This window comes from Onthophagus taurus, chromosome 1 (genome assembly GCF_036711975.1).
Source record: "Onthophagus taurus isolate NC chromosome 1, IU_Otau_3.0, whole genome shotgun sequence".
Taxonomy (NCBI): domain Eukaryota; kingdom Metazoa; phylum Arthropoda; class Insecta; order Coleoptera; family Scarabaeidae; genus Onthophagus; species Onthophagus taurus.
In genome coordinates, this window is record NC_091966.1 from 2,991,696 (window position 1) to 3,005,127 (window position 13,432).

Consider the following 13,432-nt stretch of genomic DNA (forward strand, 5'->3'; position numbering starts at 1 on the left):
TTGGAAACTGGAAGCGTCGAAGACCGCAAAAGAACTGGTCGTCAGATATTAACAGAAGTATTTAATGTGCCCATGATGTCGTCTGCTGCTATCGCATCAACGTGTGATGTGTTAAATATTTCCGCGTCGTTGTTGGAAGACGTGGAAATACTTAAAGAAGAATAAATATCATCCATTTTAAATAAAAATGCTTCATGAATTAACAGAAGATGACCCTGATATAGAAGAACAGAATTTTGTGAGCTAATGACAAATATGGTTGAACGAAATCGATTATACTTGAAACATATTTATTTCAGTGATGAATGTACTTTCTTTTTGGGTGGAAAATTGCATCGGCGTGATGTTAATCCACATGAATATCGTGACGTTATCACTCAATTTCATTAGAAAGTAAATGTTTTTTTTCAAGACTTTTACAAATTGTACAACAGAATTCTGACGATTTTGAAATGGAACTAGTGTTTCATCAAGACGGAGCACCTCCACATTATGCGCCAATGGTAGGAAATTATCTTGATAAAAATTTTAAGGACAACAAGATCACCAGATCTGACACCTTTAGATTTCTTTTTATGGGGTTATTTAAAATCCAAGGTATATGAAATTCCGTTGGGTAGTATTGAGGATTTAAAACAAAAAATTATTGACGTCTGCCAAAATATTGATCACATGTTAAGCCGTGTGGGAGAGGAAACACTACAAAGATGGTACCACTGCCTAGAAGTTCAAGGTAATCATATCGAACAATTTACTTAATATTTGATTCTTAATAAATAAAAAATTCTTTTATTATTCAATAACAACACTAAGCAAATTTTTCAACCGTTACCTATACTAGCAAAACCTTTAATAAGAAAATTTCATTTCTTATATTGACTTTTTTTCTTTATTAATATTTTTTGATAAAATATGATTAATTCATAAATTTAATATACTTCCAAACAACTTTTATTTCATTTCTAAAAAAAATAAGTAATTGAACTTGCAATTTTAAATCCGTCTTAGCTCGAGCGTATACCGACCGTTAACCTACCGTCCACCATTTACCTGGCCGATTGCATTTCGACAGGTAGTCGACGAAGATACGTTGGTTTTTCCGGCAAAATTCCGCATTTTGTTTAATTTTTATGCGAAAAACTAATAAACCGATATTTGATTGTGAGGTACCGTTGGATTCGTATTGTTTTTATCTTTCGGAAGATACCGTAATATACTGGGTGTTCCATTTAAAAAAACAAAGTTGATCTATTTTCCGGAAAAACTAAAAGTGATGGCAAAATTTTCCATAAGAAAATATTTGTGCTGATAAAATATAGAAACTGACGTTTTTTTGTTCATAGTGATATCACAATTTGTTCGGAAGTTAAACAGGGGGGGGGGTTACTTTACGCTAGCACTGTATGCATTGAGTGCTGCAACATCAATGATGTTGAAGAAAAATGTCATGGGCCATCGTTTACTTTGCCTCTTGCACGTGTATGTCGACACCATTTGTTTTATTATAATGAGAGATGATTTCAGGCTTCCTCTTAGCGTCGTCATTGATAGATGCGTCGTGGTGCATGGTGCTTAGTAAAATTACGCATTTATTCTTTTTACGTGCGTAACTTACCATGGATACGTTATTTTGAAAACAAAACAATGAAGAGTAGACTACACGATCTTTTAAGGCTTTCACTTCTTTCGGAATGTCACGCTTATTCTGACGTAGTGTACCCACAATAGTAATATTTTTATCTAACAGATAAGTTGCTAGCGGAACACTAGTAAAGGAATTGTCTATCGTGAGATTGCGACCAGAATTATGAATGCCACGCACAAGAGTTTGTACTACTTCAAGCCCCAGGTTTTTATGTGTACCAAAGCATAACCAGACGTAAATTCACACATCCAAAATATTTTAAGTCGATATTTTGCCGGTTTACATGGCATATATTGAACGAATGTGCATCTACCTCTAAACCCAACGAGTTGTTCATCAATAGTTACATTAGTATCAGATATGACGCAGGTTTTGTATTGCTGAATGAATAAATCCTAAATGTAGGACACTATTGCTAACTTATTGGTTTCCAAACGCGCATTCCGGGTTCTCTTGTCGTCAAATCTGGCGAATCTTCGTATTTCTTCAAAGCAAAATATGGACATTGTGGCTCGGTATACAGGATTGGCAAATTCATCACACATGGCACATCTCGCAGGAACATCCCAGCTTCTGTCAACTCCCGCATGAATAAGTAAACCACAGAATGCAAGAAATTCATCAACAGTTACAACTTTCGGTTTTCCTTTTGCCCTCTAAATTAGTACAGTTTACAATTTCTTGTACAATAACTGGAGTTACAAATAACTGAAACGCTTCTTTTGGTGATGCAGCCATATGTTTCCTTGCTAGTCCTGGCGCATGCCGAATAATGTTGTGTGGTTGAATTTTATTTTTTGCTGGAGGTTCCAAACTACATACCAGACCACTTGGAGCAATGTTACCGCTCGTTGAAGGCTTACCAATATCATCAACATCATCCTCTGAATTATCGTCACCATGATCAGAACTGGATCCAGAATACTCGTCAGGAACCAATTCGAAATTTCTATGTTCTGTGTCATCATTTTCTGCTTCTGACACATCACTTTCTTCAGAAGGCAAATCATCACATTGTGCACCAATATTTCTTCATAACTCCAAATATCACGCTTTTCACATTTTTTTTGACGACATTATCATATGTATCTCACAAGTTCACTCAATCCAACTTCTATTCCAACTGAATGAAAAACAGCTGCACCTACTTTTATACATCCAACAGTAATGCACGTTTTAACTTGCACAGACACGCACAATTCCGCGCAGAAGTGTTTGGCAAATTATAATAACCCTCAAGATTAAAGAAGTGTACATTAACAATATCCGGTATGCGGATGACACCGTGATATTAGCGGATAGTGCACATGATCTGCAGAAGCTACTAAACCGGGTTAACGAAGAAAGTCAAAGACGAGGTTTGAAAATTAACATCAGCAAGACCAAACATTAATAAACTCGAATACATGTTGATGGAGAGACCATCAAACAGATGAAAAAATGTAGATACTTGGGATGAATGATCTATGAGGGATGGAAATCATTTGCAATCACATTGCTGTAAGACTGCTTGAATTTTTAAGACTAGGTCGATTTTACTTTCCTTCGACAACCAGTTCTTGACATTTTTACCTTATTCAATACAAGGAGAGAAAAATCTCTTTGGAAATTATACAACGTTGTGTATATGCAGAAAATAACATTCACAAAAGTTAAATTATGAAACACGATGTCATAAATCGACTACTTGGATCTAATGAAAAAATTAAAGATTTGTCATTAAACTGACAAATGTCAGTAATATAATTTTTTATTATTTTGATGTGTTAGTTTATAATTTTTTTTCCAGTTTTTTTCCTATTTTTTCTCATTTTGTTGTGCATTTTTTGTCCAATTTTTGTTACTTTTTGTTAATTGCAATTAGTATCAATGGATCATAGGGAATCGCTTGATGTATCGCAAATAAAATTTATCCGAAAACAATCCGATAAACTAATATGTTTCGCAAATATACCACCACAGAAAGGAGTTGCGATCTACAGAGAATCCCTGCAAAATAAAAAAAATCTCATACACCCACCAAAATACAAAACGGAATACAAGGCTTCCAGTAATTTAATGAAAAATCGATCGTTAAACGTTGAAAAAGAAAGAAATGAGTGGCTGGATAACGTGAAAAATAACACCCTCGTTAAAAAGAGGAAATCTATGGATGAACAATGGAAAATGTTAAGAAAAGAAGAAAGAAGGTTGGGAAAATGTTTTAAAAGATACAATTATTTCGTACAGAGTAACTCCGAGAAACGACAACGATCTATAAAAAAACTAAAAGAAGTTGATGCAAACCGACTACCCGAACAAAAGAAATTCGATGATCTTCGCGAAAGATACAACAAAGTTTTTAAGATTAAGGAACTCATGGAAAAAGCCATCAGTAAACACTCACTTTACGATGATTTTCTAAAATCAGTAGTGAGGATCGCTTCACCCGAATTTAAACAACCTTACGATTGTGTCCACCGTTACGAAGCTTTAATGGACGCGAAAACAATGATTGGCGCAGAACAAGAAAAATTATTTTCGATGTTACAACACGAATTTACCGCATATCTTAAAATGAATAATGACAACCAATTAAAATTAATAGGACTCATGAATAAACACAACGAATTATACACACAGTATGAACTCGCAAAATCAAAGGTTATGAAATGGGAGAATCAAGTTGGTTTAATTTATGATTCAACAGTGGAAATTAAAAGATCAGTTAATGATGTTAAAGAGTCATGTTTCGGTCTTTATAAAAACAGTTGCGATCGAAACACGGATTGTTCGTTTGATAAAGATTTAAATGTTAAGGAACAATTGAATGTTCTCAAGAAGGTATTGAATCATTTTGAGAATCTTAGCAATGAAACATTTAAAATGGCTTTTGCTGCTAGAAGTGAATTGTTTTAAATAACTTTTTGTAATTGCTTTTTTTTTAATAATTATGTATTAAGTTAAAAGTGTTTTTATTGAGAGCAATACTAACGAAAAACAAGAAATACAATAAATGTAGTTTAATCAAAAATGATTCTTGTTAAAGTGCCATTCAGATTCTGCGTAGGAGTCATCGCTTTTCCTATCATGTTTCTATTATGTACAGCATGTTGTAATGTTTGGAAGTCCTGGATTCCTGTCCAATGACGGATGTCCTTTTTTCTCCCTCAATTTTTCCCTGGAGAATGAAGGTGTTAGAAATGGTACCTTTCTTGATGGTGGTCTTTCTTTTCTTGATATTTTAAAAAAGTTCTCGGATCTAGAACTGAATATTTCTGGTTCTAGATCTAGTGGTAGGTCTAAGTTATAGTTATTTGTTTATTTATTTCCATTAAACCTCTACAGGGCAAACCCCAATTACAAAGGTTTTACAAAATACTACTTCTGATACCGTTTCTTATTAAATTTCTTTTCATTACCATCCAGGAAGACGCTACAAAAACTGTTAGGGTAAACAAAATGTAACATTATTCTATTTATTGAATTAAAACTAGAACTAATAGTAGCACTATCACTAGAACTAACACTAGCTAGAAACTTTCGAAGTGCTTTCGAGTCGTGTTCGATAGTGCTACTATTAGTTCTAGTTTAATTAACACCGGCCGTGAAAGTCTTCGTACTTATATTCTATTTATGTTACCAAATTTTATCAATTTTGTGAATAATAAATTATTATGTTGAAATTAGATCTTTCATTTAAAATATATTTATTTCCTTTTTTCATTTTTTTAAGTTAGCCCCAACGATCTGGCAACGTCGGTCGCTTCGCTTCGATGCGCAGCGAACAATGTTGCCAGATCGTTGGTTAGCCCAGTTTTACACCATTATCCTAGTCGAAGTTGGTTTTAATTTATGGTTAATACTCTGCGGTGACATCGGATGGCGCTGTACACAAGGTACAATTAAAGTCCCTAGATTTACAAAGTACCGCGGTTGATGACGCCTGTTTTCGAGCCAAAATGGCGGTTTGACAACTTGTCAGTCCTTCTCAGCATTTATTTACAAAAATATTGCCGTCTTGTTGCCTTTGGAGTTGCAAAAATAGCAGTAAGAAGGGCTTTCGACTCTTAAGAGTACCACGAGAAAAAAGAAAGGAGTTTTGGCGTAATGTTATCAATAGAACGACATAGCTTTAAATTTCCCGCTTGATTTTCGAGCCAAAATGGCGGCAAACCGCGGTACTTTGTAAATCTAGGGACTTTAGGTACAATTACCTAAAGTGACAGCGGTGACAAGTTGTCAAACTGCCATTTTGGCTCGAAAACTGGCGTCATGAACCGCGGTACTTTGTAAATCTAGGGACTTTAGGTACAATTAAAGGTACAATTTAATAAGGTGGAGTTGGCCATCTCTATTCTCCGACAACCGACGTTATTTGACATAATTTGATAAAAACCACGTTGACATCCGCCAGGTCGCTTTCGAAATAACCGCATCCTACTAAACCGCGATTTTCAACGAAACTATATGGAATATGGAGAAAATAAAATATGCCACATATTAAGAACACATCGGTTTACCACCAATTCAAATTTGAATTTTTTTCGTCAAATAGTTTTGGAGAAAAAAATCGTAAAGTAGACAAAATTGCTGGCACTCTCAAAAATCGGGTACTTTTTTACTTAACTCGCGATAAAAGAAAAACCGCGGACCTGAAAATTTTCAAATTGACATATGATACGCAGAAATGTTCGCTGATTACAATAAACTTTACCGCAATTTTTTCCATAGAGTGGTTACGCAAATATCGATTTCTAAAGTGAGCCTTGATTTTTTTGCAAATGTTAATTGTAAGCATAAATTCGAAATTGATTGTATGAATCCATGTTGCAAGTTATATTATATATGGGAAAATGTATATGTAAAACATATAAAAATATAAAAAACTTCTTACTTGCTTATATTTTAAATAGTTATTGGAACCGGTTTCGACACATAAAGGTCATCATCAGCCAAAATCTTTGCAAGCGAAAAATAAAAAAGAAAATCACATCAAAATCTAATTTCGTTATAAAAATTATATAACTTACGTTGAATTTTATAAAAATAACACATTGAATATTAATATATTAAAATTTAAATAAATAAACTATGGTAAAATGTTAAAATTAAATAAATATGTTACAAATTAATATGAAACGTACAAGACGAACACAGCACACAATAATGGAAAATTTACTATGAAGGTAAGTACAGCACCCGAATAAACTGGTTACATATTAAAATCGGATGAATAAAGCGATGGTAAAATCGGAAAATTAATTATTATTTTATTTGTTTAGTTTTTCTTTTCTTGCTTTTTGATAGAAAGGAATATCAAAAATATAATGGGGTGTAAAAAGTATCAACTTGATCGTTGAGAAGATTTATTCTTTTATTTCTCCTATATTTATCGATTTCAAATGTTTCCAAAAGATCAAGTTTAAACCCTTTCTCACATTTATGTATCAATTTCGTGTTATCGAATTCGATAATATGACCATTTAATTGACTGTGTTTGAATATGTTAGAATTCGTTTTTGTTTTATGTTCGTGTAGACTTGTTTGCCTAATATATAAACTATTGCATTCTTTACAATTAACTTTATAAACTCCAGATTCTTGGAGATTATTTTTATTATTTTTTAAATGATGATTTGATAACAAGTTTAGAATTGTTCTTCTAATACTATAAGCCAATGTTATACCATATTTAGCAAGGATCTTATGGGCTTGTTGAGAAGTATCATTAAAAGTAATAGGTTTGTAAATGTTATTCTTTAAAGGTGTAGTATATAAAACATCCTTAGTCATTGTAATCTTATTTAAAAGGTTGTTAATTGTATTGTTTGAAAAACCATTTTGTTTAGCTAAGCAATAGATATAATTGAGTTCTTTAACACGATTTTCTTTTGACAATGGGTAATCTAGAGCTCTATTAATTAAATAACGGAAACTTGCTATTTTTTGAGAAAAAGGATGTGCAGAATCTTCAGGAATAATTGTAGGAACTGTTGTTTGTTTTCTAAATATATCATATTTCAATTTATCATCTTGATTGGTCAACTTTAGGTCTAAAAAGTTTAGTTCCTTATTGATTTCTTTTTCCACCGTGAACTTTAAATTTTTATGAATATTATTAAGGTACTCATGAAAAAGATCTAAGTCTGCATTGTTAATTTCCCATATTATAAAGATGTCATCTACATATCTTATCCATTTTATGATATTATTGTTGTAAGGATTATTATTAGATATTATATAATTATTTTCGATATAATCAAGGTAGATTTCTGCTAAAATTCCAGATAAGGGCATCCCCATTGGTAAACCTTCATTAATCTTATAAAAGTTATCGTTAAAAGTGCAGTAGTTTAGTGTGACTATATGTTTTAAAATATTATTAAGTTGTGAAGTTATATTATTATCTTTGAAATGACTATCGAACAGGTTATTTGCTAGTTTTATAGTTATATCTATAGGTACATTGGCGTATAAGTTTGTAACATCAAAGGATAAAAACATTTTATTTGCTAAATTAAGATTTTTAGTGTTTTGAATGAATTCCAAGGAATTTGATATGGAACATTTAGGTTTAAAGTTTATCATTTGAAAAATGTTAAGCATAAACTTGGTCAGCTTAGATGTTGGTGAATTATTGAAAGGGGTAATAGGACGAATAGACATATCTATTTTGTATAATTTAGGTAAAGAATAAAGTTTTGGGATTTTTGGGTTCATATTTATGAAATATGAACTGAAAAAATTATTTATCCGATCAGGTTTTATATTTAGGTTTTTGTTTATAATTTCTTTCGTTTTTCTAATGATCGAATCTAACGGATTTTTATTTAATTTAACGTAGTTATTATCTTTTATGAATTGTTCTGTTTTGTGTATGGATGTATCTTTATCAATGATTACAATACCCGCTCCTTTATCTGCTTTTACGAAAATTGCATTATTATGTTCGATTTTATTTTTAATAGATTTGATTGTTTCATCATGTTGGAATGACTGTCCAAGTTGTATTTTATCATGAGGATGTTTATTTTTATTTTTTTCCTGTTTTGTTAAAAAAGTTTAAATCACTTCTAATGTCATCATCAGGGCACGGAACTTTTGTAACAAAACGATACGATTTCCCCCCTCCACTCGTTCTGATTAAAAGACCCCGAACAGCATACTGTTCAGTGGGAAATTAAAATTTCAAGTTAGAAAAAAATTGTGTTAACAAAAATTGTTCCTGAAACAATTCTAAACAAACTTTGTCAACGTCTTTTTTTGATTTAATCAATAATTAAAGAGATAACCACAAAATAACAATTTTTAAATTTTTATGCATAATTACACTTAGATGTTTAATTAATAGAGATGTAAAAATTTTTTATTAAGATAATTGATTCAAAATCGAAATTGAAACAAATTTTATTTAAAACATTTTTTGATAAAAACAATAATTATTGAGATAATTAATTTTGATAGCATACTATTCAGAGGGAAATTAAAATTTTGAGTTAGCAAAAAATTGTATTAACAAACACTGTTCCTAAAGTAATTCTAAACAAATATTGTTAACAACATTTTTTGATATAATCAATAATTAAGGAGATAACCTCAAAATATTAATTTTTTCATTTTTATACCTAATTACACTTAGACGCTTAATTAATAGAAGTGTAAAATTTTGTTATTAAGATAATTGATTCAAAATCGAAATTGAAACAAATTTTATTTAAAACATTTTTTGATAAAAACAATAATTATTGAGATAATTAATTTTGATAGCATACTATTCAGAGGGAAATTAAAATTTCGAGTTAGCAAAAAATTTTATTAACAAACACTGTTCCTGAAGTAATTCTAAACAAATTTTGTTAACAACATTTTTTGATTAAATCAACAATAAGGATATAACCTCAAAAATATTTATTTTTGTAGCGCACTGTTCAGAGAGAAGTGAAAATTTCAAGTTATAAAAAAATTGTTTTAACAAACACTGTTCCTGATGCAATTCTTAACAAATATTATTAACAAAATTTTTTGATTTAATCAATAATTAAGGAGATAACCTCAAAATATTAATTTTTCCATTTTTACACATAATTACACTTAGACGCTTAATTAATAGAGATGTAAAATTTTGTTATTAAGATAATTGATTCAAAATCGAAATTGAAACAAATTTTATTTAAAACATTTTTTGATAAAAACAATAATTATTGAGATAATTAATTTTGATAGCATACTATTCAGAGGGAAATTAAAATTTCGAGTTAGCAAAAATTTTTATTAACAAACACTGTTCCTGAAGTAATTCTAAACAAATTTTGTTAACAACATTTTTTGATTAAATCAACAATAAGGATATAACCTCAAAAATATTAATTTTTGTAGCGCACTGTTCAGAGAGAAGTGAAAATTTCAAGTTATAAAAAAATTGTTTTAACAAACACTGTTCCTGATGCAATTCTTAACAAATATTATTAACAAAATTTTTTGATTTAATCAATAATTAAGGAGATAACCTCAAAATATTAATTTTTTCATTTTTATACCTAATTACACTTAGACGCTTAATTAATAAAGATGTAAAATTTTGTTATTAAGATAATTGATTCAAAATCGAAATTGAAACAAATTTTATTTAAAACATTTTTTGATAAAAGCAATAATTATTGAGATAATTAATTTTGATAGCATACTATTCAGAGGCAAATTAAAATTTCAAGTTAGCAAAAAATTGTATTAACAAACACTGTTCCTAAAGTAATTCTAAACAAATTTTGTTAACAACATTTTTTGATTAAATCAACAATAAGGATATAACCTCAAAAATATAAATTTTTGTAGCGCACTGTTCAGAGAGAAATGAAAATTTCAAGATAGAAAAAAATTGTTTTAACAAACACTGTTCCTGATACAATTCTTAACAAATATTGTTAACAACATTTTTTGATTTAATCAATAATTAAGGAGATAACCTCAAAATATTAATTTTTCCATTTTTATACATAATTACACTTAGACGCTTAATTAATAGAGATGTAAAATTTTGTTATTAAGATAATTGATTCAAAATCGAAATTGAAACAAATTTTATTTAAAACATTTTTTGATAAAAACAATAATTATTGAGATAATTAATTTTGATTGCATACTATTCAGAGGGAAATTAAAATTTCGAGTTAGCAAAAAATTGTATTAACAAACACTGTTCCTAAAGTAATTCTAAACAAATATTGTTAACAACATTTTTTGATATAATCAATAATTAAGGAGATAACCTCAAAATATTAATTTTTCCATTTTTATACCTAATTACACTTAGACGCTTAATTAATAGAGATGTAAAATTTTGTTATTAAGATAATTGATTCAAAATCGAAATTGAAACAAATTTTATTTAAAACATCTTTTGATAAAAACAATAATTATTGAGATAATTAATTTTGATAGCATACTATTCAGAGGGAAATTAAAATTTCGAGTTAGCAAAAAATTGTATTAACAAACACTGTTCCTGAAGTAATTCTAAACAAATATTGTTAACAAAATTTTTTGATTTAATCAATAATTAAGGAGATAACCTCAAAATATTAATTTTTCCATTTTTACACATAATTACACTTAGAAGCTTAATTAATAGAGATGTAAAATTTTGTTATTAAGATAATTGATTCAAAATCGAAATTGAAACAAATTTTATTTAAAACATTTTTTGATAAAAACAATAATTATTGAGATAATTAATTTTAATAGCATACTATTCAGTGGGAAATTAAAATTTCGAGTTAGCAAAAAATTTTATTAACAAACACTGTTCCTGAAGTAATTCTAAACAAATATTGTTAATAAAATTTTTTGATTTAATCAATAATTAAGGAGATAACCTCAAAATATTAATTTTTTCATTTTTATACCTAATTACACTTAGACGCTTAATTAATAGAGATGTAAAATTTTGTTATTAAGATAATTGATTCAAAATCGGAATTGAAACAAATTTTATTTAAAACATTTTTTTGATAAAAGCAATAATTATTGAGATAATTAATTTTGATAGCATACTATTCAGAGGGAAATTAAACTTTCGAGTTAGCAAAAATTTTTATTAACAAACACTGTTCCTGAAGTAATTCTAAACAAATTTTGTTAACAACATTTTTTGATTAAATCAACAATAAGGATATAACCTCAAAAATATTAATTTTTGTAGCGCACTGTTCAGAGAGAAATGAAAATTTCAAGTTAGAAAAAAATTGTTTTAACAAACACTGTTCCTGATGCAATTCTTAACAAATATTGTTAACAACATTTTTTGATTTAATCAATAATTAAGGAGATAACCTCAAAATATTAATTTTTCCATGTTTATACCTAATTACACTTAGACGCTTAATTAATAGAGATGTAAAATTTTGTTATTAAGATAATTGATTTAAAATCGAAATTGAAACAAATTTTATTTAAAACATTTTTTGATAAAAACAATAATTATTGAGATAATTAATTTTGATAGCATACTATTCAGAGGGAAATTAAAATTTTGAGTTAGCAAAAAATTGTATTAACAAACACTGTTCCTAAAGTAATTCTAAACAAATATTGTTAACAACATTTTTTGATATAATCAATAATTAAGGAGATAACCTCAAAATATTAATTTTTTCATTTTTATACCTAATTACACTTAGACGCTTAATTAATAGAAGTGTAAAATTTTGTTATTAAGATAATTGATTCAAAATCGAAATTGAAACAAATTTTATTTAAAACATTTTTTGATAAAAACAATAATTATTGAGATAATTAATTTTGATAGCATACTATTCAGAGGGAAATTAAAATTTCGAGTTAGCAAAAAATTTTATTAACAAACACTGTTCCTGAAGTAATTCTAAACAAATTTTGTTAACAACATTTTTTGATTAAATCAACAATAAGGATATAACCTCAAAAATATTAATTTTTGTAGCGCACTGTTCAGAGAGAAGTGAAAATTTCAAGTTATAAAAAAATTGTTTTAACAAACACTGTTCCTGATGCAATTCTTAACAAATATTGTTAACAAAATTTTTTGATTTAATTAATAATTAAGGAGATAACCTCAAAATATTAATTTTTCCATTTTTATACCTAATTACACTTAGACGCTTAATTAATAGAGATGTAAAATTTTGTTATTAAGATAATTGATTCAAAATCGAAATTGAAACAAATTTTATTTAAAACATTTTTTGATAAAAACAATAATTATTGAGATAATTAATTTTGATAGCATACTATTCAGAGGGAAATTAAAATTTCAAGTTAGCAAAAAATTGTATTAACAAACACTGTTTCTGAAGTAATTCTAAACAAATTTTGTTAACAACATTTTTTGATTTAATCAATAATTAAGGAGATAACCCCAAAATATTAATTTTTCCATTTTTATACATAATTATACTTAGACGCTTAATTAATAGAGATGTAAAATTTTGTTATTAAGATAATTGATTCAAAATCGAAATTGAAACAAATTTTATTTAAAACATTTTTTGATAAAAACAATAATTATTGAGATAATTAATTTTGATAGCATACTATTCAGAGGGAAATTAAAATTTCGAGTTAGCAAAAAATTTTATTAACAAACACTGTTTCTGAAGTAATTCTAAACAAATTTTGTTAACAACATTTTTCGATTTAATCAATAATTAAGGAGATAACCTCAAAATATTAATTTTTCCATTTTTATACATAATTACACTTAGACGCTTAATTAATAGAGATGTAGAATTTTGTTATTAAGATAATTGATTCAAAATCGAAATTGAAACA

The 13,432-nt window shown here is 28.2% G+C and overlaps 1 protein-coding gene across 1 annotated transcript; it reads left to right on the top strand.

The window, feature by feature from the left end:
- The first annotated feature begins 3,377 nt into the window (after window positions 1-3,377).
- On the top strand, window positions 3,378-5,310 carry LOC111429285 (coiled-coil domain-containing protein 42 homolog). The gene has a single exon (XM_071194481.1). It carries the CDS (start codon window positions 3,515-3,517, stop codon window positions 4,541-4,543), a length of 1,029 nt encoding a protein of 342 aa, XP_071050582.1. The 5' UTR covers window positions 3,378-3,514; the 3' UTR covers window positions 4,544-5,310.
- The last annotated feature ends 8,122 nt before the right edge of the window (window positions 5,311-13,432 follow it).

Coding starts and splice junctions, on each gene's coding strand:
- LOC111429285 (XM_071194481.1), top strand. CDS start 3,515: ATGGATCATAGGGAATCGCTTGATGTATCGCAAATAAAATTTATCCGA.